The sequence below is a fragment of the Gymnodraco acuticeps genome, unplaced genomic scaffold, assembly GCF_902827175.1.
Source record: "Gymnodraco acuticeps unplaced genomic scaffold, fGymAcu1.1, whole genome shotgun sequence".
Classification (NCBI taxonomy): domain Eukaryota; kingdom Metazoa; phylum Chordata; class Actinopteri; order Perciformes; family Bathydraconidae; genus Gymnodraco; species Gymnodraco acuticeps.
In genome coordinates, this window is record NW_022991451.1 from 534,211 (window position 1) to 562,153 (window position 27,943).

General features: G+C 41.0%; 1 protein-coding gene across 1 annotated transcript in view; it reads right to left on the reverse strand.

Annotated features, from left to right (window-relative positions):
- Nucleotides 1-27,943, reverse strand: part of ascc3 (activating signal cointegrator 1 complex subunit 3) — a gene marked incomplete in the record, with an annotated part of 191,770 nt that overhangs the window by 109,622 nt on the left and 54,205 nt on the right. The window contains 2 exon segments of the mRNA XM_034196559.1: nucleotides 8,850-8,990; nucleotides 20,545-20,748. Coding sequence (XP_034052450.1) covers nucleotides 8,850-8,990; nucleotides 20,545-20,748 — 345 coding nt within the window.

Here is a 27,943-nt window from a genome sequence, read left to right on the forward strand (position 1 = left end):
TGCTGAGAACCATGGCCTCAGATTTGGAGGTGCTGATCCTCATCCCAGCCGCTTCACACTCGGTTGCGAACCGATCCAGTGAGTGCTGAAGGTCGCAGACCGATGAAGCCATTAGAACCACATCATCTGCAAAAGCAGTGGTGCAATCCTTAGTCCACCGAACTGCAGACCCCCTCCCCCATGACTACGCCTCGAAATCCGATCCATGTATATTACAAACAGGATTGGTGACAAAGCGCAGCCCTGGCGGAGGCCAACCCTCACCGGAAATGGGTCCGACTTACTGCAGAGGACCCGGACACAGCTCTCGCTTTGGGAGTACAGAGATTGGATGGCCCTGAGTAGAGACCCCTCACCCCATACTCCCGCAGCACCTCCCACAGTAACTCCCTGGGAACTCGGTCATACGCCTTCTCCAAGTCTACAAAACACATGTAGACCGGATAAGCGTATTCCCAGGCCCCCTCCAGGATCCTTGCGAGAGTAAAAAGCTGATCTGTCGTTCCACGACCAGGACGGAATCCGCATTGTTCCTCCTCAATCTGAGGTTCGACAATCGGCCTGACCCTCCTTTCTAGTACCTTAGAGCAGTGCTTCTCAAAGTGTGGTCCGCGGACCACTGGTGGTCCGTGAGCGGCCCCTAGTGGTCCGTGAGTATATTGGTAACATTTCACATTTGAAATAAATTAATTTATTTAAGTTTTCCGCACTCTCGCGGGAATATCTCCGCAATGGAGCGAGCTTAAGTTTTTTTTTGACTGCATGATATAGCCCAGATAACACCTTCATCACACATGTGGCCACTTGTTTGTACCATTTTCAGGCGATTTGTAAAAAACGATGTGTTTTTGGATATTTGTGGAGTTAGGTGGTCCGCGAGTGTTTTTTTATTGGTTAAGTGGTCCTTGGTATGAACAAGTTTGAGAAACACTGCCTTAGAGTAAACTTTCCCGGAGAGGCTGAGTAGTGTGATGCCTCTGTAATTGGCACACACCCTCTGATACCCCTTTTTAAAAAGGGGAACCACCACCCCGGTCTGCCACTCCTTCGGTACTGTTTCCGACTTCCACGCAATGTTGATGAGACGTGTCAACCATGACAGTCCCTCAACACCCAGAGCCTTCAGCATTTCTGGGCGGATCTCATCCACCCCCGGGGCTTTGCCACTGCGGAGTTGTTAATTAATTAACATTGCACATTAATCATTCTGTTTATATTCACTGCTATGTAACTGTAACCTGAGAACCACTGAAGCTACAACAGTGCAACAGTCCAACTTTTAAAGGAACCCCCCCCCCCCCCATTTAAAAATAGTTCTTGTTGAGAAAAACAAGCATATCTGCCTTCTCAGGCATACCGGGAAGAAATGTTTGAACATTTTAAAGTAAAATGCTTCAATCTGGTGCACTTTAAGCAGAATTACTAGAGACAAGATCTTGCGGGTACAACTCTAAACACCCATATGAAAAAGATCGGTTTACATTTTAATAATCAAATAAGTATGTGAACATAACCAATAACAAATACATGTAACGTATTTTATTTGTGTTGTTCATTCATATCTTATTTTACTATTTTATTTATGCATATTTTCGTATCTCTCCAGTTTAAAACGATATGTCTGGTTTACTGGCCTATAGTATACATTGGAATGATTTCAAACCTGTTGATCCCAATAATTATAAAGGAGTGCCTTGGAAATATGTGTTTACATAAATTGTGATCAAAACGTTTGAGACCCACTGAGATAACCTAGACTAAAGTGAACTATCTAAACCCTCAGAGTCCTTTACCTCACTGAGCTGTAGTTAGTTATCAGAGGACTCTCCCTCCACATCATTGTAGAAACATCTTCTTCCGTTACAGCAGCTAGCACCAGATGCTAATAACAACAGCGCGTACCGGTGCACCCTCCCTTTCTCCCTCGCTCGCTCCCACGCTCACTCGCACTTTGGCTGTGAGCTGCGGGTGCCAGATAAGCCAACATCCCCCATTTTCATCACTTACAGCGCCCATCGTACAGGGCAAATGAAAAGTGTAACCGGGATGAAAAGGGTGTTACATTTACTGAATTATGAATGTTGTTACATCAAGGCTGAAAATTAGGATGAGCACCAACGGTCAACATTTTTTTTTTCCCTCCAAGAGCCGTCAGCGCAGCGCCTCCCCAGATCTGGCGGCTGGCGCCCTAGGCGAACATCTATAACGCCAGTGCGACGGGCCGGCCCTGGTCCCAGGTTACGCTGTAGGAAGTGTAGGTACAATGCTACATTTCCCGCCCCGCCGCAGTCATACAGTAGGCTACGGAGAGCGTTGAGAAACATTTCCTGCCTCTATCTGGCAGTCTGATGGACCAGTCTGGGTTTGGCCAGGAGAACGTTACCTGCCTGAATGCATTGTGCCGACTGTAAAGTTTGGTTAAAGAGGGATAATGCTATGGGTTGTTTTTCTGGGGTTGGCCTCGGCCCCTTAGTTCCAGTGAAGCAGATTCTTAATGCTTCATCTTACCAAGTCATTTTGGACAATTCTATGCTTCCAACTTTGTGGAAACAGTTTGGGGAAGGCCCATTTCTGTTCCAGCATGACTGTGCCCCAGTGCACAAAGCAAGGTCCATAAAGGCATGGTTGGATGAGTTTGGTGTGGAAAAACTGGACTGGCCCCCACAGAGCCCTGACCTCAACCCCACTAAATACCTTTGGGATGAACTAGAACGGAGAGCCTGCCTCTCGTCCAACATCAGTGTCTGACCTCACAAATGCTCTTCTGGATGAATGATGGACAGACACGCTCCACAATCTTGTAGAAAGCCTTCCCAGAAGAGTGGAAGCTGTTTTAGCTGCAAAGGGGGGACCAACTTCATATTAATGCCTAAGAATTTGGAATGGGATGTCATAAAAGCTCCTGTGGGTGTAATGTGTAGGTGTCCCAATACACTTTGTTTATATAGTGTATCTCTGGATTGGGCTTTGAGCGCATTATGCAGCCTTTAGGAGGTAATTACATTACATGTTACTTGTTAGACGCTTTTATCCAAAGCGACTTAAATACTCAATACTGTGGACAATCCCCACAGGAGGGGTTTAGTGTCTTGCCCAGGGACACAACGACATGCTTGAACCTGTGCTCCCTTGATCCGAACACCAACGCTCTACCCACTGCGCCACACGTATCCCGTGCTAATGATTTTAAATAATGTCTATAGTGTTTTTTACAGGCATCTTTTTTCTCATTAAAAGTCAAGAGAAAAAGTAATTTTTGGGCCCCATTACGTCACGGACTGACATGGAAGTTTAAGTACAACCGTTTGGCCACTACGAGCATTTGCTTCAATGCCTTGCACACTTCCTGGGGGCTCGGATGTAATGCTCATTGTTTCCTGGATTAGAAAGACAAGTGGGCCAATCAGACTGTTGTAGAGTGGGTTACCTTCCTGCGCGGGGAATTGCATCAAAATGGGAGACAAGCGATGACTGACACAACTGTTCAGTTTGTTGTTAATCCCTCTTACAGAAATAACAACTAAATCAATATTTTTCTTCAATTAATCGTTTTTTCTTCCTTCAAACCTCCACAATAAGGATATCCAGAGGAAAGGACTCAAAGGTCTACAGATTAGAGTTTTATGTTTAATCCCCATTCAAACAAAAACTGAAAGACCATAAATCCAATACCTTAACTGGCCACTTGGTGAGTAGAGCTTGTTGGAAGCAGTAAGACAACTGTATCGACCTAAAAATCCACTGTCAGAAAGGAAAATGGAAATTTCTCATACACTTTTAAAATTCCCCCAGTAAAGCCATTCCCAGATGTTTTAAAGGTCCCATGTCAGGCTTTTCCGGTTATTACCGGTCCCCTTGTGTGTTATGTAGCTTTTTCTGCATGTAAACGGTCTGCAGAGTCACAAACCTTTAAAGTACACCCTGTAGCGAGTACAACTCTAACACAGAACAGACCTGTCTGTCAGAACGCCTCGTTGGACATTTTTCTTTTTCAATTTTTTTCTTCCGGGTCATAGTGACGTAACGGTCATAGTGACGTAACACCGACCAAATGGACCAATCCGCGGAGCTCCGCACGTGTATGTGTACACACACACACACACACACACACACACACACACACACACACACACACACACACACACACACACACACACACACACACACACACACACACACACACACACACACACACACACACACACACACACACACACACACACACACACACACACACACACACACACACACACACACACACACACACACACACACACACACACACACACACACACACACACACACACACACACACACACACACACACACACACAGAGAGCTCCCTCAGGCTGTGAGTGTGTGTGCTCAGGCTGAGCTCCGCGGTGTCTCGCTGTCTCGCAGATCCCACACAGCAACCAGGACACGACACCAGTAATCCAGCTCACACTGTCCGCTCCTCGAGCCTCAAAGGGCAGAGCAGTGAGCCCCGCAACGTCTCGCCAACACGGCACCCAGACCCCACGCAGCATTCTCATCTGTTTGTCATTACTGGTGTCATTTTCTGGTTGCTAACAAACGCCATTGTAACACATAATCACTGATGTTCCGCTGTAACGGTAGTGGGCGAGCTGACCAATCAGAGCACAGTGGGCCCACAGGGAGGCGGGGGGGGACAGGAGCTCCAACAAGCCGTGTAGGACAGAGAGTGAATACACATACTACAGTATACAGAGATACAGAGATGCTGTATGAGAAACCAATGTGAGTTTGGAACATTGAACAATATAAATCTATTTTAGTAGACCTCAACGATGGAATTATGATCAGTAGAAATGGCCATGACATGGGACCTTTAATGACAGCACATGTTAACTCCTTGCTACATTTTTCATTCATATGGAAATGAAATAGTTAATATTACTTAGTCTTATTTTCATTTATTATAACCATTTTATTTTTAAATTATTGATTTTCCAGGCTGCCAGGGGGCAAATGATTTACAGACTTACTGAATTGTTTGTGGAGTAAATGTGGTGTCACACATAACAGTGATTAAACACAGCCTTGGACTTGCCAGATCACTGATCAGATTGGTCTAAATTGTACAACCTTCTCATATACTACACCCTATGTGTGTATTGGATTGCTTGTTTTTTTTGTTTCCTTTCACTCTAAAGTGTTGCATAATGAAGGTCGCAGGACAAGACGTGTCCGTGTAACAAAAGATAAGCTCTTAATACAACACTGCTTCAAGACTGCCTTTCACCCCTGCATACACTTTGCATGTGGTTGAAGTCACGCCAGATCCTCCACTCTGCTGTGCACATCAAAAGAACATGATGAAAGACGTGGTGAGGACTTTGAGGAGACGCAGGAGACAACCAAGGTCACAGCACATGGCATCACTCCGGCCTGTTAAACATGGACGGCCCCCTTTCACTCACCACTTTGTGTAAATGTACTGACACCAACGCAGTGAGATGAGAGAGACACAGATAATGGAGCGCTGCAGAGACGCAGTGAATCTTACTAATCTTTCTCACTGTGAAATCTTTCCACATGACCCAATAGAAATGCATCTTAAACACACCTTCAGATTAGCTGGAATTGGCCTCATTTGATAGATAAAAACTCCACCTTCTGCCAGCACAACCCCCCCCCTACAGACACCGAACCCCAACCTTTTCCTTTTTCAATTCATAAGTCCCACAAGGCTTATAAACCTTCCCTCTAAGCTGTGCGATCTCTCCAATCCACCTCTTTTGGATTTAACAGATATGCATGTTTTCCCAACCTTCTCAGCCTGAGAGTTGAGTCTTTCAGGCTGATCTAGCCATCTCTGCTTCCTCTGAGCTGAGGAGCCAGCTTCTCTCACTTAATATGTGCTCTTATCCTCAATCCTTTGGCTCATTCTAATAAATCCATCCTCTTTCTAAAAACAGTGAAGGAAACTCCCGTATGTGAGGGATTCTCTGGAAGGCACCTGAGATTCAATTCACATGTTCCATCAGGAGAACCCCATAAAAACACAGAATGTTCTTCATCTGCTGCACAGACCTCCATTACCTGAACAACCCATTAGACACTGAACAGAGAGAAAGCATCTCATTGACTGAGATGGACTCAAGTGAATCAAATGATTCTCATCACTTGACAAAATGTTGTTAAAGGGGCCCTATTCTACTTTTTCAGGTGTTCCCTTTCCAGTAGTGTGTTCTATACCAGTGGTTCTCAAATGGGGGTACGCGGACCCCTAGGGGTACGTTGGAGTACTGCAGGGGGTACGTGAGATTTATTTTATGTTAATGAAAAAAAAACGTAATTAATGCATTTAAACAAACTAATAATAGTAGATTAACTACTTTCTTCAAAGGTTTACAGTCATTCTGGATAGTAAAATGGGGGAAATAAACGGGGTGCTCTCTTTTCCTCTCCCTCTCCTGACAGCCCGTCAGTCTCGTGCAGCTCGCTGAACCTGTAATAAGTGACCCGACAGTAAAGAATAAATATATGTATAACTAGTTTAGCTAGTTCCAGAGTAGATGAAATAGCTAAGGTCTAACTCTTAGTGTATTTTGCTCCACTCAACGGTCCGTCACAGCGGCGGAGCTGTGATCATGCAGAGCTGTGTGTTCTCCGTCAGCAGCAGCTGATCTGATCTCTGATCCCTCTCTCGCGTCCGGTTAGACTTCACTCGCGTTTATGTCCAAATCTATCAGATCTAGCTAGTTCTAGTTAATGATATGACTGCCTGCTTATCAAAGGACCTAAACAATAAGCGTTGCTTGGCAACGCCGTGTGGCCGCAAAGTATAGAATTATGCATATGTTTATATGAGGGGTCAAAATCCCATGCTCATAAAATGCTCATATATTTGTTTCTCTTCATTCCCCACGCCCCTAATAAATAAATATACTAATTTTAGGGAAAGTAAGGAAGTTTGAGCAGTGTGGGTTTTATATGAACAGAGTTACACATATTTAAAAACACGAAGTGTAATAACTGCAGTTAGCCTCCCTGTCAGAATGACAAAGATCCTCAGTGAAGCACAAGCCCATGGTTCTCACTACATTGTAAGTCCAATTTATTACAAAGATCAGTTCAATGCAACTAATGTTGTATTAGTGTTATTGCATGATGTTAAAATAGAATTTAGTGATGGATTGTAAACATTTGAAATGTAGCATTTAAGTGTTTCTCAGTTACAAGGTTGTTGTTTTAATAAATCAGACACTGATGGTGCAGCACTGTACTGTACCTCTTTATACAGGCATTTTTTCCTTAACAATTTTGTTTGCGCTGATCAGGGGCTGAATTTTTTTTTCAAAGGGGGTACATTATTGAAAAAGGTTTGAGAACCACTGTTCTATACTATCCTTTGTTTACTTTCGTAACATAGTGACATCACTATGTAACACTCACGCTTCTATTGGCCAGTGCTCCAACAAATTGTAAGTGAAGACGCTAAGAGGCAGACCAATCACAACAGAGCCGGCCAGCTAACCAATCAGAGCAGACTGGGCTCTGGTTTCAGACAGAGGGTGAAAAGAGGTGCTGCAGCACAGGCAGTATGAGAAACATAAAGAGCTTTTAGAACGTTAAAGCATGGAGACATGTAGAGACACTAAATACTGATATGAACCTGAAAATGAGCTCTTTTAGCAAATGGTTAAAAAAATTCTATTTTATGTAGGATTGTTTGTTATATAATAAAGCAATTAAGTCAACAGTTGAAATATTTAATATAAATTAATATATTTTTTAAAGACTAATATATCCTGGAGTTGCCGACTGTTCACATAAATGGAATGAAATAAAAATGTCCTGAATATTTTAAGTCTTTATCTCTACCTGAGCCAAAAATAAGCCCATTTTAGGAGAATTATAATCTTACAGTAAGCGCCATCTAGTAAAGTGATAACATTAGTAGATTCTGTAAATCAGCTCCGCTGCTAAACCTTTAGAAGGAGTGCATGTTGGAAATAAAAACATTTTCAACCTTTGATGGCAAAGAAATAAAACAAATCGAGAACTAGCTTGTCGAACCTGTGCTCAATTCCCTGTCCAATCCTTTGTCTAAGCTTTTATTTAAATGTTACCATTTACCGGTACCAGATACCATTTCTATTTGAGCTATTACTACTGTAGGTGTTAACAGAAGGCCTGCTTTGGACATGGAACCTTGAGTAATCTATCAATGGATAAATATGTAATTTTAAATAGCTTAGAACATGATTAGAGGAGTTTTTCCTTACCCGAATAGAGGGTTTAAGGACATAAGATGTCGTATGCTGTGCAAATTGTAGGCAAATATGTGATTTGTGATATTGGGCTGTATAAATAAAACTGACTGGACTTTCACTAATGAAGCCAGAACAGAAACAGCAGAGTTTATAGCAGGCCCTTTAATCATTTGTTCTTTTTTCTTTTGAAAGCAACTGTAAATCCATAGCTCGGCAGTTGCTAACAATTAAATTAGATCTGTTTGAATTACACTTTTCACTAACAGTTGGCAGAATTGTGACGGATCCATTTTGGAGAATATATGGTGGAATGGCTCCAATAAATGTCACAATCCAATCCACTTGGGGGTGCTAGAGAACATAAAAGAGTAGCACGGGGAACCTGGAGAAGAGACCATTTTAGTTGGAGGCATGATAGAACTCGCAGTGTGTGTGTGTGTGTATGTGTGTGTGTGTGTATGTGTATGTGTATGTGTATGTGTGTGTGTGTGTGTGTGTGTGTGTATGCGTGTGTGTGTGTGTGTGTGTGTGTGTGTGTGTGTGTGTGTGTGTGTGTGTGTGTGTGTGTGTGTGTGTGTGTGTGTGTGTGTGTGTGTGAGTGTGTACCTGTGTTCGTAGGATCTCTCCTTTGGTTAGCTGCATGTCCCCGGTGAGTTCTTTAACTGTGATGCCCAGTGGCTCCAATCGCTTACCGAAGTAATTAGTCATCTCAGCTGCCAAGGCCTTCATCGGAGCCACGTACACTATCTACAGAGAGAGAGGGAGAGGGGGGGGGCACAGAGGTAAATATGATGGGAACCGAAAGCGGGAGAGTGGGAAAGGTAAGGGATGGGGGGTGGGATGGAAGGACACTCTGGTGATAAATGAGCAAACAGAGGCGGGATAATTTGTTCCCTGGCAACCAGCACAAATCACAATTTATTGAGAAATATGATGCCAGCCACTTGCATGGGTAAAGTTTAATGGTGATGTATGAAAAGTGGCTATCGTCACAGACTGGAACTGTGTGTGAGCATGTGTGTGTGTGTGTGTGTGTGTGTGTGTGTGTGTGTGTGTGTGTGTGTGTGTGTGTGTGTGTGTGTGTGTGTGTGTGTGTGTGTGTGTGTGTGTGTGTGTGTGTGTGTGTGTGTGTGTGTGTGTGTGTGAACAAAGCCTTCTGGATGTCTGACTTATTTATCCGAGTGTGTGTTTTGACACAATGTGTTTGAGAAGACACCCAATATTTAACGACGAGCTGCCAATAGATGACTATTTGTGCTTTTATTGAAGTTTCTGTTTTTCCATTTCAGGCTGTATTTAATTTCCAATGCTCACATCTTTGATTTTTCAAAAGTATTCATAATACACTTCTGAATAAACATAAGATTCCATAAGTGATTCCATGTCAGCCACAGCTTGTTACAAAAAACATGACTGATAGTGTGTTTAACAAACTTAAACTAGCTTTATTAAATGTCAGGTCTTTGGCAGGAAAAACATTTTTAATCAATGATTTTATCACTGAGCACAATCTCGATTTTATGTTTTTAACAGAAACTTGGATTGAACAAAATAACAGTGCAGCTGTTCTTATCGAATCAACCCCTCCCAACTTTAGTTTTATGAGTCAGGAAAGAATGCATAAGAAAGGGGGTGGAGTTGCTATTCTGTTCAATGATTCCCTTCAATGCAGGAAGACATCTTATGGAAACTTTGATTCTTTTGAATATGTGGCCCTTCGGCTGAAATGCTCCTCTCGAGCTCTGTTCCTAAATATCTATAGACCACCCAAATACTGTGCAAGCTTTTTTGATGACTTTACTGAACTGCTGTCTATAGTGTGTATTGACTTTGACCGTCTAGTCATTGTTGGTGATTTGAACATCCATGTTGACAACCCCCAGGACAGAGGGGCTAAAGAACTGTTTTGTGTTCTTGATAGCTATGGACTGACTCAGCATGTGACGGAGCCCACGCACAATAAGGGGCACACTCTGGACTTAATTATCTCAAAGGGTCTGAATATCTCTAAGGTTGTGGTGACTGATGTTGCACTCTCTGACCATTCCTGTGTTTTCTTTGAGAGCTCTATTTCTGTTCACAAAAATGTTCAAAAAGAGGTAACCACAAAGCGATATTTAACTGAAAATACTAGGGAAATGTTTACTCAGAATTTCTCTTCCACACTTGCCCCTGCCAACATCTCAGTAAATGAGCTAGTAGATCATTTTAATTCAAAAATTCAAAATGTTATAGATGCCATTGCTCCAACTAAGGTAAAGGAAGTGTCTGGCAAGAAAATATCTCCATGGAGAAAGGCCATGACCGTGAAAACAGAAAAAAGAGAATGTCGAAAAGCTGAACGCAGGTGGCGAAAAACAAATCTCCAGGTTCACTTTGAAATCTATAAAGAGAGACTTGGCCTTTATAATTTGGAATTGAAAAACGCACGACAATCGTTCTTCTCTGACATCATTACCAAAAACAAAAACAACGCACGTGCCTTGTTTGCTACCGTCGACAGACTAACTAACCCCCCAGTGTCAGTAGCCTCTGAATTTCTATCCACCAGGGCGTGCAATGATTTTGCCTCCTTTTTCACTGACAAAATTCAGAAAATCAGACAAGCAGTCAGTGCCTCTGCATCAGGAACAGCAAATGTGTTGTCCCTATCTCCACTTAACATCAATTCAGACATCATGACACAATTCCATCAGATTAATGATAAAAACCTAGAGGACATTATTCAACTTCTGAAATCCTCCTCTTGCTGCCTTGATATTATTCCAACAGGATTTTTCAAAGATGTTTTGCCTTGCATGGCCTCAGATCTACTTCATATAGTAAACAAATCTCTTCACTCAGGTATTTTTCCACAGGCCCTGAAAACTGCAGTCATTAAACCGCTCTTAAAAAAGAATAATCTAGATGCTTCAGTAATGAACAATTACAGGCCCATATCAAACCTCCCATTTCTAGGTAAAATCATTGAAAAAGTTGTTTTTCAACAGTTGAGTAATTTCTTGCATTTAAATAACTGTTTTGATGTGTTCCAGTCAGGCTTTCGTCCAAACCACAGCACTGAGACTGCTCTTGTAAAGGTCTTTAATGACATCCACTTAAACACAGACAGTGGCAGAACTTCAGTGTTAGTATTATTAGATCTCAGTGCTGCGTTTGACACTGTTGACCACAGCATATTACATAGACCGACTGGAGAACTGGGTGGGACTTTCGGAAACAGTTCTGAATTGGTTTGAATCCTACTTAAAGGACAGAAACAACTTTGTTTCTATAGGTAAATACACATCTGAGTTGACAAATATGACATGTGGGGTTCCTCAAGGCTCCATCTTGGGGCCTCTTCTCTTTAACATCTACATGCTACCACTGGCTCAGATAATGAAGAACAACAAAATAAGTTACCATAGCTATGCAGATGACACACAAATTTACGTAACAATTTCACCAGGAGACTATGCTCCAATTCAAACACTGAGTAAGTGCATTGAACAAATCAATGACTGGATGTGTCAGAACTTTCTCCAATTAAACAAAGATAAAACTGAGGTAATGGTTTTTGGAGCCAAGGCAGAACGTATAAAAGTTAGCGCTGAGCTTCAGTCTGCAATGTTCAAAACAACAGATAAAGCCAGAAATCTAGGTGTAGTCATGGACTCTGACCTGAGTTTCAACAGTCACATTAAAACAGTTACTAAATCAGCCTACTATCACCTAAAGAATATATCTAGGATTAAAAGACTAATGTCACAGCAGGATTTGGAAAAACTTGTCCATGCTTTTATCTTCAGTAGACTCGACTACTGCAATGGTGTCTTCACAGGTCTCACTAAAAAATCTATTAGGAAGCTGCAGCTAATTCAGAACGCTGCTGCTCGAGTCCTCACTAACACTAAGAAAGTGGATCACATCACTCCTGTTCTGAAGTCTTTACACTGGCTTCCTGTGTGTCACAGAATAGATTTCAAAATACTGCTGCTGGTTTATAAAGCACTGAATGGTTTAGGCCCAAAATATATTTCTGACCTCCTGCTAAATTATGAACCATCCAGATCTCTCAGGTCTTCAGGGACTGGTCAGCTTTCTGTCCCCAGAGTCAGAACTAAACATGGTAAAGCAGCGTTCAGTTATTATGCTCCAAATACCTGGAACAAACTCCCAGAAACCTGCAGGTCCGCTGCAACTCTTACTACTTTTAAATCCAGGCTGAAGACTTTTCTTTTTGTCGCTGCTTTTAATTGAACTATTCATATCTTAGACTGCACTGTAACTTTTATCCATGTACTTTTTTCTTTTAATGTTTAATTGCACTGTAACTTTTATCCATGTATTTTTTCTTTTAATGTTTATTTTATTAGCTTTTCTTTTTAATGACTGATTTTAAATGCCATTTTCTTAATCTCTTTCATTTTTTGTAAAGCACTTTGAATTGCCTTGTGTTGAAAAGTGCTATATAAATAAACTTGCCTTGCCTTGCCTTGCCTAAGAAAAGCTGTCTATCTCATTATCAGGTAAGAAAGAGACAAACTGTCCCCAGTTTCTGGCGGAGGAAGCCAGGAGGGTAGTAAATACATGTAATATAAACTGTACAGTATACCCCAGCGCGTGCACTACTCTCTGCATCAGCCAAACGACTCGCTGCACCCTCGCTGCGAGGGGGACCCAAGTTCCCATCAGCAAAAACACGTGGGTTTGCTATCCTGGCTCCAAAATGGTGGAATGAGCTCCCCATTGATATCAGGACGGCAGATAGCTTACACACCTTCCGGCGCAGACTGAAAACTCATCTCTTTCGACTCCACTTCGAGCGTTAGAACTATTAACGAAGCACTTTTATACTAATAAAGGACTGGCTTACCTAAAGCCAGTTGAGTAGCACTTGAAATGTTTGGCTCTATGAAACCTGATGTACTTATATGATTCTGTTTTCTTCAAGGTTGTGTCTTCCTGGTCGAATGTACTTATTGTAAGTCGCTTTGGATAAAAGCGTCAGCTAAATGTAATGTAATGTAATGTAATGTAATAGATGAGGCTTTCTAAATCAAGGTTTTTTTTTGTACCTCTTTTTTCCAATGATACATTTTTGTAGTGTTTTGTAAAACATCTCAAGAGAGAGGAGTGGAAGCATCAATGTACTGTAGTAGAAACCCAGCAGGCTCGGGTATAATTAAAACTCCAACGGTAGCACTTGTATGGTGCACCTTCACAATGTCAACGATATAGATGCACAATAACAGTTTTTTTATTTAAATGTACGTAGCGCTGAGTTGTCATGTCATTTAGTCAGAGCTGTATCAGTAGGGTCTGCTATCTGTATTTTAAGTTGATTCATTTAAGCGTTTGCTGTTCTTATTTTGCCAAAGATAAAAAAATCTTACTACACACAGGTACAGGTTCACTGATGATGATTCATCCTGTAGCATCGACGACTACGTCAACGCACGAGCCCGCATCTGGAGAAGGCTGCTTGTTTCTCCTGTATCCATCACATGTAATCTAGACAGCCAGCCACAGCGTGTGTAGGTTAGGGCTGTCCCGAATACCATTTTTCGGGCTCCGGATATTTGGAGTAATCAGCAGCGAATATTCGGCCCAACACGTGTATTTCGGTTTATTCATGGCATTCATTTTGTTATTCTACAGTATTGTTGTTTTATAGTTATTTGTTAATGTATATAACCCAATTTGTGTTCTTTGAAATTGAAAAGGATATTGCATTGTGTTTGTTACTTTCGTTGCAGTTGTATATGTCTTAAGTATAATTTGGCTTGGCTTCCTATTTTTTATGGAAACACTTTTATTTTGAAAGAGAGTTAGCGCTGTTGACAGGAAGTCGTTGTTGCTATGGAAACAACATTACAGAGATTAACGGAGAAAAGTCATATCTACATATAAAGACGGAGAAAGTAAACGATAAAGTGTATGGTTAAGTGTTAGCACCCCCCGAAGAGGCACAAGCTCTTACGTTGATATTGGAGATTTCAATAAATTCAATCAAAAACGAAAAAAACGAATAACGAAATTCAGAGAGGAGCATTAAGTATTGATGCCAATAAGCACTAAATAGATGTATACAATCCTAACAATACCATCATTATTTGTTGCACACCACAGTTCCCTCACTTTTTAATGTTTTTGTTGGCCTTCGATTAGAGTCACAAACTGGAGTTTTCAAACAAAGATATCTGTAATAGCCATCTATTATATTAACACCTAAATATTATAAACATGTAAAAATCCTTTGTTTGATAAACCACAGATATATACAGGGCTGCCAACATTTGAGTTCACCTTGGAGTGTTTTTTTTGTTTTTGGTGAACCGAAAAAAGGGTCCTCACCTCCTCTAGGGGGGGTCCAGGGGCATGCTCCCCTGGGAAGATTTTTTTTTAAATATTGAAGTTAAATGCATCAACCTGGTGAGAGCAAAAATGAATTTATGGATACATCTCTCAACACCCATATGAAACAGAACTGTAAACAGATGTTCTTTTTCTTTATGGATATTTTACAAATCACTCACCTTTTAAACTGTATTCTTGTTTTACTGTCATATAGTATTTCATAACTGTTTTTCATTTATTCTCATAAATGGTGACCAAACCGTTTGAGACCCGCTGAGATAACTAGACTAAAGTTAACTATCTAAACAGAGAGTTCCTTACCTCACTGAGCTGTAGTTATCTCTCTCAGTCTGACAGGACAGAGCTCTCCCTCTCCTTGTTTTAGAAACAGCTTTTAATATCGTTAGCACAGCTAGCTAACCAGATGCTAACAACAACAATGCAAATAGTGAGTTTGGTAGAAATATACTGTATAATAGTAAAGTTATTTAAGATGATGCCATATTTATTGAAGATTTTATATTATAAATATTCCCCAAAATTATTCAAAAGCATATTCTTCCAAACTCCTTGCTGTAGTATGAGCAACAGGAGACTATTGATGTGTGTGGTGAGTTTGGTAGTAATAAACTGTATAATAGTGATTGAATATTATTGTATTCTCTTTTTTCGGAGTTGCACTTTGCAGACGGTCCCTGAGCACTCGTTTCTTCTCCGGCTGCGGATAGAGACCAATGTAATGTGTCCAGCTCGGAGGACGGCGCGTATTGGCTTTTTTTGTTATCAAAATGTGATTGTAGTTCGTTGTCAACCTTACCACGGTACTTAGGAGACGTCATTTGTGTCTGAATAACATTTTGTTCATGAGTTATTGATCCGTGAAATCTGAATCTCCCAATATCGTTCCAACTTTACTGAACTAAGCCAGAAGACTCTCATTTCGTAGACCGCTCGGTTTGCTGTTCCTTCACTTTATTTTTATATTTATACATTTATTTTGGACAAAAACTTAGCGTGAGGAAAGGCATGTGTGGCGTGAGATATGGGTTAATTGCGTGATTCTCACGCTCAATGCGTGAGTGTTGGCAGCCCTGACAGATATAATATAAAGTGTGCAGGATAAGAATGTATGACATTTCTTAAAGACTACATATAACTTGTCAAGGTCAAACACAGGAACAGGAACCCAAAGTAATACAAATAAAGTCCTGGAAATCCCTAAACTAAGTCCTATTGAGTGAGACAATATTTCAGTTTCACAGAAATGTTAATAAAATCAAATGGCTCTTACACAACTGGAGTGCCTTTGTAGAGGGGTGTTTTAACTGTTTCAGTTCCAGTGTTTTAAGACACATTTTTTGACAGATTATAATGAAGCCCCTAGGAAGTGCACCGGACATTGAAGCAAATGTTCATAATGGCCAAACAGTGCTACCACAACTTCTGTGTCAGTCCTTTCAATTAAAATGCCTGAATTAGACAAAATCCCAATTCTGTGTTCCAGCTCAGATCTCCATAACTATAGACACTCTGTTCTGAAGATACAAAGGTTTAGGTTGTCAGAAAGGTAGGCATGTCTCACAGTAGGCTTTCATCTGTAGAATATCTAATCCAAACCTGGACTTTCTCTTTTTAATGTAAAACTCACTGTTTTTGTATTAAATGTAAAGCATTGTTTGGACAGTTTCAACAGCTGTCAAAAACCTTAGCAATTAAAAAGGTACATTGTTTGTTTTGTTGTGTTTCAGCCAGGGTTTAAATCCCAAATGTTTATCAGATACCCTATTTGAACGCTCAAAAAACATAATTAAATACACAAAGATGTGACAAAATGTTTTAACAGATCACCATCAAGTTTAAATGACGCTGCAAACATCAGCTAAACAGACAACGGATCTAGCTTGGAATAAAACATAATCCAGTCAATCCAGCTGCCCTTGGATTTAAAAAGCTCCTTAAATGCTGCCTAAAATCCCATCATGCAAAGCATCAGATGTGAGTCTCTGCAGGGGGTGTGAGATACTCAGCAAGGAGCATGCTTAATCAACAGGAGGCCTGTTGAGAGGCGCTGGGTAGAGTATCACTGGATATATTAGGCAGTCATTGCAGACAATCTTAGACAGAAAGTCTCTTTGACTCTGACAGTGATTTAGCCTGACAATCAGACATATTATATACAATAAGGTTTTCTCTGCATCTTCTTTCAATTGTGTCCAATAAGGCCAGACTGCATGCCATTGAATGCAGTCACCTCGAGAAAATGCACCCAGCGGTTTTTCTTTTGTGCTCAAAAAGCTTCAAGTTGAAAATATTTTCAAAAAAATATTGGGGTACGCTTGTTTTTGGTTGTGTTATTCATACAGAAACTATTATAACTAAGACCAAAAAGTCCATTTGTTAGAGCAGATCGGCTGAGCAGATTTGGTGAGCATTGCTTTCGTTATATTTTATAATTGTATTGCCATATACAGCTTCCTCTACGGCTGTCAGACTTAGTTGTTAAGGTCATTCACACTAAAGACAGGCGACTGCGATTTTTTTTGCGACAACATGTGAAGTCATTTGCAAAAACGTGTATAGACGGGAATGACGAGGCGCAAATGTCATTTGTATGTCCTTTTGCGTCATTCGCAAAAGTCAATTTTTTTAAACTTGAGTGATAAATTGGCATGACGCTGTCTGCGAAAGGCAACCAGAGGTGAGAATCTCAGCCTGACGTCACTGATGTTGAATCAAAAAACCAAAACAGCAGCCTGGGCGACAGCACAGAGCTCCTCATATATGTTCAGAAACTGGATTAAAGTTAGAAATGTACAAACCACAGACTGTCTATGGCAGGGGTGTCAAACTCAAATACACAGTGGGACAAAATAAAAAAATGGGTACTAGTCGAGGGCCGGACTGGTTCAATGTTTATTGCAAAACGTATTGAAATGAACTTATTGCACATATTAAACCTGGAACTAACAAAGCTTAACCTGTTAAACCCGAGAGACCCGGTACCGGGGCCCTCCTGCAACATCTTGCAGGAAACAGTGTCTGAGGGCATGTTCATTTAATAAACTATGAATGTTTTATATCCATGTAACGGAAAGAAACTCATCTAACTGATCATTTTAATTGTTTCCCCCCAAAAAAAAACACAATGCTAACGCTGAGCCTCTGAATTAGCAACGAGCGAAAAATGCTAACAGATGACTGCACCAAAATTCACTCACAAAACACGACGCTGAAGTTGGCTTCCGATTCAGAGCATCCGATTCGGCAGTTAAGGGGAAAGTTAAGGGACATTTAATTTACAGTGCTGAGCGAACAATCCTCCGTGGTTGAACCTCTTAAATCGCTGCATAGTCGATTTATTTGGACTGGATTATTTCAGAGAGTCTAAAGATTATTTATAACACAGTTTCAGATTTGTGAAACCTTTATTCTATTTGTGAAAATACAAACAAGGGAGATTTCAGTGCTTTTTTTTACATGTAGACCACATTAGACCAAGTCCGGATCTGAAACCCACTATACCTAGACTCATTAAAACTGGACTGGATTATCCCAGAGAGGCTAAAGATTCATTATAACACAGTTTGAGATTTGTGAAACCTTTATTCTATTTGTGAAAATACAAGAAGGCATAAAGGCTTGCCCAGCTGGGTTCTGATCCTGATCCTGGCCTGCTGCAGCAACCTCAGCCTTCCACCTGTTTTTGTATTTTCACAAATAGAATAAAGGTTTCACAAATCTGAAATTGGGTTATAAAGAATCTTTAGACTCTCTGGGATAATCCAGTCCAGATAAATCGGCTATGCAGCGATTTAAGAGGTTCAAACACGGAGGATTGTTCGCTCAGCGCTGTAAATTAAATGTCCCTTAACTTTCCCCTTAACTGCCGAATCGGATGCTCTGAATCGGAAGCCAACTTCAGCGTCGTTCACAAAACCTTATTATTTATCTTTGCTGCACATCCACCCCATCGTTTCACATCGTGAGGTGACACAGAATCGATGGGTACCCTCATTATCACTCAATGATACGTACTCTCGGAGATAATAACAAGAACAGACATCAAAACATATGGAGCTAGGTAGCTAAAAACGCTAACATGGCTCACCTGTGTCGTAGTCTGGTCAAAAGTGGTCTTCAATGGCATTAAAACGATAAAAACGATGCTGAAGTTAATCCATAGGTCTGGGTTAATCCAATGTGTCTGTGTCCCTTTGAATAATTTTTGATAATCCATGAGCAATAAACCTGCTTTTTGGTTTTCAGAAGTCAGAGCTACAGACAGCTTCACTCTGGTGCAAACCTGCATGCGCAAAGCCCCCACCTTTTTGTTTTACCATGTGTGTGAGTGGGGAGATTCCCCTTTGATTCTATTGGCTCTAACGGTCAGAAAGAGATGTCAATCACCAAAATCGACCGATGGGTTCCAGAGAAACGGTAAAACCCCCATTTCCACCCGAGTTTTTTTTTTGCTAAACCTCTCTAAAAAGGTCAAATGTCACTTGTTTTGCATCAATCTTGATACAGGGTACTTATTATATGTTGTACTTTGGATTCCTAAAGCTTTTAGTCTACCTCCAAGGGTAGTTTTATCTGTAAGTAAAACATAATTTTTGGACGGACACTATAATTTACAGTTTTTTTACGATGTTCAATCTGAATTTTCTTTAAAATAAAAAACATCTATATTGATTCTGACTTTTCTACATCCAACTCACAGGTTTATCATTACTTTGAGAACAAAGATTATTAATTTAATCCTTTTAGAAGGGAAGATATGGTCATTTGTTCTGGGAATGTCATTTTTGAGCCTGAGACCTGAAAAACAGGCTCAGGGCTAAACTGGTTTTAAATGATTGCCTATAAAACCAACATTAAACATTAAATAATCAGTTGCATTCATTTCTTATGGCTCTATCTGCAGCTTTTCCGGAGTCATTTATTATGATTACATTTTTCCACAGGCCAACAACAGCTTCAAAAAAACAATTTCCCTCAAAGAGAAAACCAAACATGCCCTGTTGTCGCGAGAGAAAATGTGCAGAAGGAAACATCCATTGAAACTCAGTTTGCTGCTCTGTGATGCTAGTTCAAGCCAGATACTTGGCATCTCATCTTGGGTGCAAGGTCATCAATGTTTGGGCTCAGGCTCTGAGCTGAGGAAACCCTCAGGATTGAGTGAAGGTGTGCGTGCAATATACCGGCGGGCCAGATCTAATAGTAATTAGAAATGATCCTGCGGGCCGAAATTAAATCCACCAAGGGCCTGATTTGGCCCCCGGGCCTTGAGTTTGACACATGTGGTCTATGGCATGACAAAGACAGTCGCTGCTTTATTTCTGTCTGTATGACAGTATTGTTGTGGGTGTGGACGGAGCAGCTACATTTTAGCTTAGCCTGATCGATCCGATCTCCATTCAGAAAACAAAGATTTTAAAAGTGTTTTGTCTGCCGTCTAGTAAGCACACTTGTCAAAGCATTAATTCATGGTTTTTACAAAATGTTATCACTATGTAGTTATTTTGGTATCATTTGGAAAGTGTGTATCACTAAAAATCACAGTACAATATGTTAATTTTGTTGTTTTTGGTATCTACCATTGTATCTACATGGAGATAAGCCCCGCCTCCTCGCAAGCACATATCGGCCCGATGTGAACGCTCCATAAGTGTGAGAGCAAGCATCGGCATCAAGTTGGTTGTAACGGTGAAACAAAATGCAGTGATATGTTGTGGAGATATCATTGTCATAGAAACCGTACAAATATTTCTTTAATGAAACACTGGGAGGAGGATCTGCCCACAACCGCCCAGAGCCTGTCTGCCAAAAGAGGAGCTATTATGTGCACTTAGGCCCTTAGAGAGAATTAGATGTAAACAAACTGCATCATATCCACTGTAACAGCATTAAGCAACCCAATATGGTGAACCTGAAATGTGTGTGTGTGTGTGTGACATACCTTGAACTCGTCCTTCTTGATGACCCCCCCGGGCTGCAGGTGCTGGTTGATCACATGAAGCACGGTCAGCATGGCGATGTTGGTCTTGCCGGCGCCGGTGGGAGCGCAGATCAGGAGGTTCTCGTTGGTGTTGTAGGCCGTCTCAAACACCAGAGACTGGATCCTGTTCAGACGCTTCATGCCCTTAAACACCAGCTGTGCGATCTGACACACAGAGGGAGGAACGGATGAGTAAAGACGAACACTTCACTGCAATACAGAGGTAGCATGCAGGAATCTGAAGGATTCAAGGACTAATTCACTTTTTAAGTCATATATCTTGCCTTTATTTTTGAATGAATCATTAACAGTGTAGATATAAATAAAGACACAAAAAGAAAATGCAAAACATTTTATGTAGGTTGATAGAAGTTATATAGCATATTTCACAATAAAAATGCTTTCGTCTTCTTTAAATAATTGAATTCCAATTTCTTTTAAACCGTAATACTCTGAAATTAGTTGCCAGCTTGCTTTTGGGTCCTCATGAAAGCTAAACAAAATGCTTTTATTATTATTATTATTATTATTATTATTATAAGTAGTGCCCCCCCCTCCCATTTGATAACAATGAAAAGCAATTTGCATGTTTTATTACTGAAAATTAATTTCAGTAATATTTTTTATAATGCGAACAATTACAGATTCACTTAATAATCTCAATAATAAACCTTTTACAGTACATTTTAGGCTGCTACATTTACAATTTATCGTTTGGTATAAACCTTTATTTATATATATATATATATATATAATATATATATATATATTTGTCTTCTTTCTTTTGAAATTGACAATTTGCAATGAACTGACCCAAACCCCTTGGGTAATGGCTTCATTTGGGCACTACGAATACAAAAAAAGGCATAACGCTCAGCGCCATTACTGATTGGCAGGCAGCTCAACACAATGGTTTCCCACCTGCTCCCATTGGCCAGCGTATTTTCTGTCACAGCAACATACTGCACCACCTCCCCCCTCCCCCCCAGTGTGCTGACATGAAACACGGACAGGTGATGGTTTACAGTATGTGTCAGTGCTGGAGCCAGCGTGTGTGAAGTGCCTGCACAGAAAGCGGAGCATCAAGATAGCATGAAGGAGTTGGAAATGTGTGTGGTGGATTCAGCTGTCGCTCAAGCTGCCTTCCATCTGCCTTCGCTATGGCAACAGAGTGTGGCTGATGGCTCTTAATCTCAAACTGCCTCTGATAAGTGGAGAAATGGCCACTGTGAAGGACAAGTTGGTGCCGCACCCACGCACGCACGCACCAGAGGCAAACAAGCTGCTAGTTATACTGCAGCATCAGATATTATCCTCCAAGTAATTCAATAGTTTTAAAACTGTCTTTTTGTTTGTCTCTCCCTCGATGTCTCCATGAACTTCAAAAGACAACAGAGGACACATCCAAAACTAAATTCCTTTATTTTTCTCTTTTTAAATCTTTTTAAAACAGTTGCTCACAACCTTGACTTAAAAGGACAGGTTAATTTTCTCTGGATTTGCAGATTGATAACATTAAAAAATGACACAAAGTCAATATCACTGTTTAGCCACAGCACAGCCACTATTCACAACTTCCTGATTAATTGTATTTTTTCCTTCTGTATTTCAAATCAAAATAAACAATTATAAAATCTGAACTTCGTTTGTCAATAATCACATTATTGAGTATATGCAGTTCTCTGGTCGAAAATGCCTTGTTGATGCTAGAGGTCAGAGGAGAATGGCCAGACTGGTTCAAGATGATAGAAACGCAACAGTAACTCAAATAACCACTAGTTACAACCAAGGTATGCAGAAGACCATCTCTGAACCACAACACGTGGAACCTTGAAGCAGAGGGGCTACAGCCGCAGAAGACCACACCGGGTTCCTGTCAGCTAGGAACAGGATACTGAGGCTACAATTTGTACGGGCTCACCAAAACTGGACAATAGTAGATTGGAAAAAGATTGCCTGGTCTGATGAGTCTCGATTTCTGCGGCTACATTCGGATGGTAGTGTCAGAATTTCCAGTAAACAGCATGAAAGCATGGATCCATCCTGCTGGTTCAGGATTCTGGTGCTGGTGTAATGGTGTGGGTTTTCTTGGCATCTTTTGGGCCCCTTGGTACCAATTGAGCATGGTTTAAACGCCACAGCCTACGTGGGTTCTGCTGCTGACCATGTCAATCCCTTTATGACCACAGTGTACCCATCTTCTGATGGTTACTTCCAGCAGGATAACGTGCCATGCCACAAAGCTCAAATCATCTCCAACTGGTTTCTTGAACATAACAATGAGTTCACTTTACTCAAATGGCCTCCACAGTCACCAGATCGAAATGTTATAGAGCACCTTTGGGATGTGGTGGAACCAGAGATTTGCATCATGGATACATCAACTGCGTGATGCTATCATGTCAATATGGACCAAAATCCCTGAGGAATATTTCCAGCACCTTGTTGAGTCTATGCCACAAAGAGTTAAGGCAGCTCTGATGACAAAAGGGGGTCAAACCCGGTACTAGCTAGGTGTACCTAATAAAGTGGATGGTGAGTGTATATAAAATCAGTGTGGTTCTAAAAAATGTAATTTAAAGCTTGTGCTTGCATAAACACAGATGAGTGCAAATACATATTTTTACATAATTGAGGGGGTGTAGGAATAGTGGACATCTTTAAAGAGGATCCAGGGTCAATAATAATGTTAAGAGCTGATGTGCGGAACTAGAAAAATGTTTATGTTTCAGAGATGTAGTAAAATACAATTTGAGTCTTCAAAAAAAAAATTAAATGTGGACTATCCTTAACCATTCCCTCTTTATTTTGTGTCTTCATGGTGTAGTTGAGGATGGTAACGGTGAGTGGCATCATGATTTAACTTGTGTATGTACAGTATAAACATTGGAAATAAATATTAAACCTGTGGAGGTTTGACAACCTTTTGGTCCTGACCGATTAAAATGAACTACACTCGGAAAAACTAGCATAGCCACCATTAAGAACAAAGCTAAGTAGCAGTAAATCCAGAGCCCAATGATATACACAGGTTGTGTTGGAATTTCATACATTAAATGTCACTGTAATTCCAGGTTAGGGCTAGGGTTATATGTATTTTTTTCTCCATCAATGTACCCTCCCTGCTCCCCCTTCTCTCCCTTTAAGAGCTGGTGGAGGATGCCTTAAGCTTAGACAGCAGTATTATTTATTCAAGGATTCATTAGAAGGATGTCATCACTTTCCTCTTGCCCTCGTTTCGCTCCAACACTCATAGAAAGAAATAATTAAAGAGTGCATGTCAGCCGAGGATATGCATGGCGATGTTCGGAAGTTGGCCCCACAGCCCAGTAGGGAGGAAGAGGTTATTAATGCGTCAAAGAGTAACTTTATTATGCGGCTTTCACACCAACACGGTTCCAGGGCCGGTTCGGAGCTGGAGCCTGAAAAGCACCGTTTTTTCCTGTTCACACTGCAGCAGAGCCGCCTCTAAGCTCCGAAACCCGGTGCTTTTCAAGCACCAAAAAATGGTCGGTCTAGAAGCAAGAACCGCATACGTCACGCTTACGTCGGAGGCGGGGGCAGTGGCGAGATCAACCTGAGCAATAACAGTTTATGGCGAGTAGTACAGCAAATGAAAGTTGTAACAAGCAGTAGCGCTGACCAAAGTGACTAGAACGCAACCACACACTTATTAAAAAAACACACTTTATAAAGTCAGGCAACACTAACCAGGCTTCGTGTGATTCTGTTTATTTGTACCTTACTTTGACCATCCGTTCTCTGTTATTGATCATTGTGGAGAGCAGGCAGACGTTTTGTTTTGTATTATAGCAGCTATCGGATGCAATCAATACATGGGCTGCACAGGTTGTCATGACTCATGTCCGACTATCACAAGTAGAATCATAATGTAAAATACGCTGGTAAAATGTGCCGGCTTATGCCACAATAGGATAGCAACAAGTAGTCAAGATAGTCAGTTTAGCTTCGGTTGCTATGCTAACATCACCCATGGGGATGGGTATTTTTAGGATTGTATCCATACCGAAGCTTATCGAAACCGGTATTCATCAATTCTCTTATCAACACTTTAATACACACTTTGTAAAAAAGATGAAGACATTACATGAAAAGACCCGAACAAATATTCAGGTTCAACAGTTATTTTGTTATAAGTTGTTTTTAGATCCTACGTGTTGCCTCATTGTGTTTAATTTCCAGTTATTAACTTCAGAAGCAAACAATAATAGATACCAAAAAGAACTGGGATCTGTATTATTCAGCCAACCCCAAAAACATAATCAATGAATTATTCAACTGATTTTATATGAAGAAAATTGGCATGTTGACTTTCGTTTGAAGAAGTCAACATCTCTCATTACTGATCGTCTCCCCAGCAGTCTAAAGAAACTCAACACCAACTGTTTCTAAGAGGACTGGGCAAACTAATGACACCCGTGTACAAACTGTGTCTGTCTGTTCTTGTGTTATTCTCCCAACAGGCTGTACTGAAAATGGAGGTGTATCGCTAATGTTAGCAGCCACTTGTTAAAGCAGTCAAACACGCTGCACTGACTCAGATGTATAGCCTGTAGGGGTGTAACGGTTCACAAACATTTCGGTTCGGTACGTACCTCGGTTTTTTGGTCACGGTTCGGTTCGGTACGTTTTCGGTACAGCAGAATTTTTTTTCACAGAACAAAACATATATATATTAGGGCCGGGACTCGATTAAAAAAATTAATCTAATTAATTAGAGGCTTTGTAATTAATTAATCGAAATTAATCGCATTTTTAATCACATATAAATATTTGACCTGAGAACAGTGAGAAGCAATTTTTTTCACATGGATTTTAGTATACCATTAGGCGCATTCACACCGCAGTACTTTTCCCACAAAGGTTCATGAGAATTTATTTCATGAGAACTCTTTGAACCTGGGGGTGGATTAGGCAAATGAAGCCGTTGACGTCACTTCTTCTTCTTCTGCTTTGGGTTTACTGGCAGGCCGCAAACCACCCAAAGTCCCCGGCCGGAAGTCCCCGGAGTTGGGGACTGGCTTCAGTAGAAGCTGCTGGGACTCCCAGCAGCTTCTACTGAAGCCTTCAGAGTAAATCGCCAGAACACCGACACCTCCTCTTCTCCACCGCTCCCATGTTTTATTTTGTGTTTCCATAAGTTAGTCTCTCTGTGTTTCTGCGCTGGTCTAATACTAATACTGCTAATGCGAGGATAATAAAATGGCGGCTTCACAAAACTTTTTGGGAGTTTTACGGGGCGTGGTTTGCAATCCGCCCAGCCAATCAGAAATATAGCTCTTTTCTCACAAGAGAGCCGTACGAAAGTCCCTGCTCTCTAGCAGCTCTCTGCTCTCTAGCAGGGACTTTCGTGGGGGTAAAAAGGTTCTCATGAACTAATTTTAGTACCGGCTCTTTTTGGTGTGAACGCGATAAAAGAGGCTAACGTCCACGCTAGCTTCCACGCTAGCTGCTATATGTTTTGCATTGAGGTGATACTTGAGGCTTGATGTGCTGCGGTGATATGCGAATTCCTTTTTGCATAATTTGCACACAACCGTGCTCTTATCGACGCTTCCATCCGTCCGTTTTTTAAAACAACATTTCCCACTGTTGTTCACTGTGGTTTGTTGTTGTCTGAAGTCATGAACGTTAGTTGGTGCTCCAGTATAATCGGTACGCCTGAAACTCATCCAGTGAGAAACGTTCCGCGGTGCAAAAATAAGTGCGATTAAAATGCGTTAATTTTTTTAACGCGTTAATTTTTGTGTAATTAATTAATCTTAATTAACGCGTTAAAGTCCCGGCCCTAATATATATATATATTTTTTATTATTATTAAACTGTGAATAATGTATTCACTCAAATAAATACAAAATATAATAAAATAAACATTAAGGTGCAGCTTTTCGATGAACTGAAATAATCTGTATTTGAACTGTACTGTACTGCACCTAAGCAGCCAGTTTGACATTATGACTTGCTTGTCATTGTATTTTCATGTTTTTTTAAAGAAAAATGAACTTGTCCACATTGCTTGCTGAAAGGGCAGATCTGCTGGCACTAACAATGTCTCCTGCTGTGGAGAACACCCTCTCGCTAGGGACAGAGGTAGCAGATACAGCCAGGTAGCGCTTTGCTAACATGGCAACATAAGGATAGTTGGCGTTTGTAATAGCTTTGGCTCGGTCTGATCTTTTTGCGAGTGGTGGAGGCTTACATGCTAGCGGGAGTTGGGTTTGCACTTCAGTCTTTTTTCTTTTGGTACCGGTGATATTCACGTTCGGGTGATGCCTTTTCAAGAGTGTGCAAGTTTGATGTATTGCCAGCCGCGTAACTAATTTTAGTTGAACAATGCCGACAAACAGCTTTGGTTCGGTCCACCTGTCTTTGTCCTTCATCCTTGTACGTAACTGCGAAACCAAAATGTTCCCAAACCGGAGACTTCAATGATGCTGGAGGATTTTCGAGCTCAACTTTATCTGCGTTCGCCATTAATTTTCGATAGTTCCTCAAATTACTGACTACATTTGAACGCATCCCTCTGACCAGCTCTCATAGTATGCCTCTCATCCAATGAAATGACTTGCTCGCTCTATGACGCGTTGAACCCAATGTGACCAAATTACTCTGAATGCTGCGACGCAGCACCTGAGATTACTTCCAAAAAGTTGTTCACGTTCTCAATTTTTTACGTTTAACGTTATATTCGTTCGGTACACTTCGGTACACACCTGTACCGAACCGAAGGGCCCGTACCGAATAATTTCGGTACGGGTACGTGTACCGTTACACCCCTAATAGCCTGGTGTATGAGTATGTTTTCAGGTTGCTGGTGTTCCCCCCTTTGCAAGCAGGTTCTGCCCTGTCAGCTATTACTGTGGGGATCACCAACCCAGTCTCACATCTAAACGTGTAATAACTACGTTGGTCCACAACTTGGGACGTAGTATTTCTACAAAAACGCCTCTGAAATTGTAAGATCCCTACGTTTTTTTTCACCATTCATTTCCAATGGCTATGTCACGTGATCTTCAACTTTCTTTCCGCAGACAAAAAAAAAACATGGCCGACCTTCGTTTTATTCTCGGTGGAAAATGCCTATTTTAAGGTTAGTTTGGCCATTAAAATGCGTTTTGAAGTCATTTGATGCGAGAAATATGAGTTGCTTTTTCAGATTATTTGTGCAGTGGATGTACATGGTCTTTGTTTGCTAGTTATTATGAAGATTACTGCAGGAAATTGTGTCCATTCAACGTTTTCATGGTTGCTAAGGTGGTTGCCATGGACGCTGCTATCAAGTGCTGTTGCAACGCTGTCTCCTAAAAATTACGTTCCCACAGAACTAAACTGCATTCTC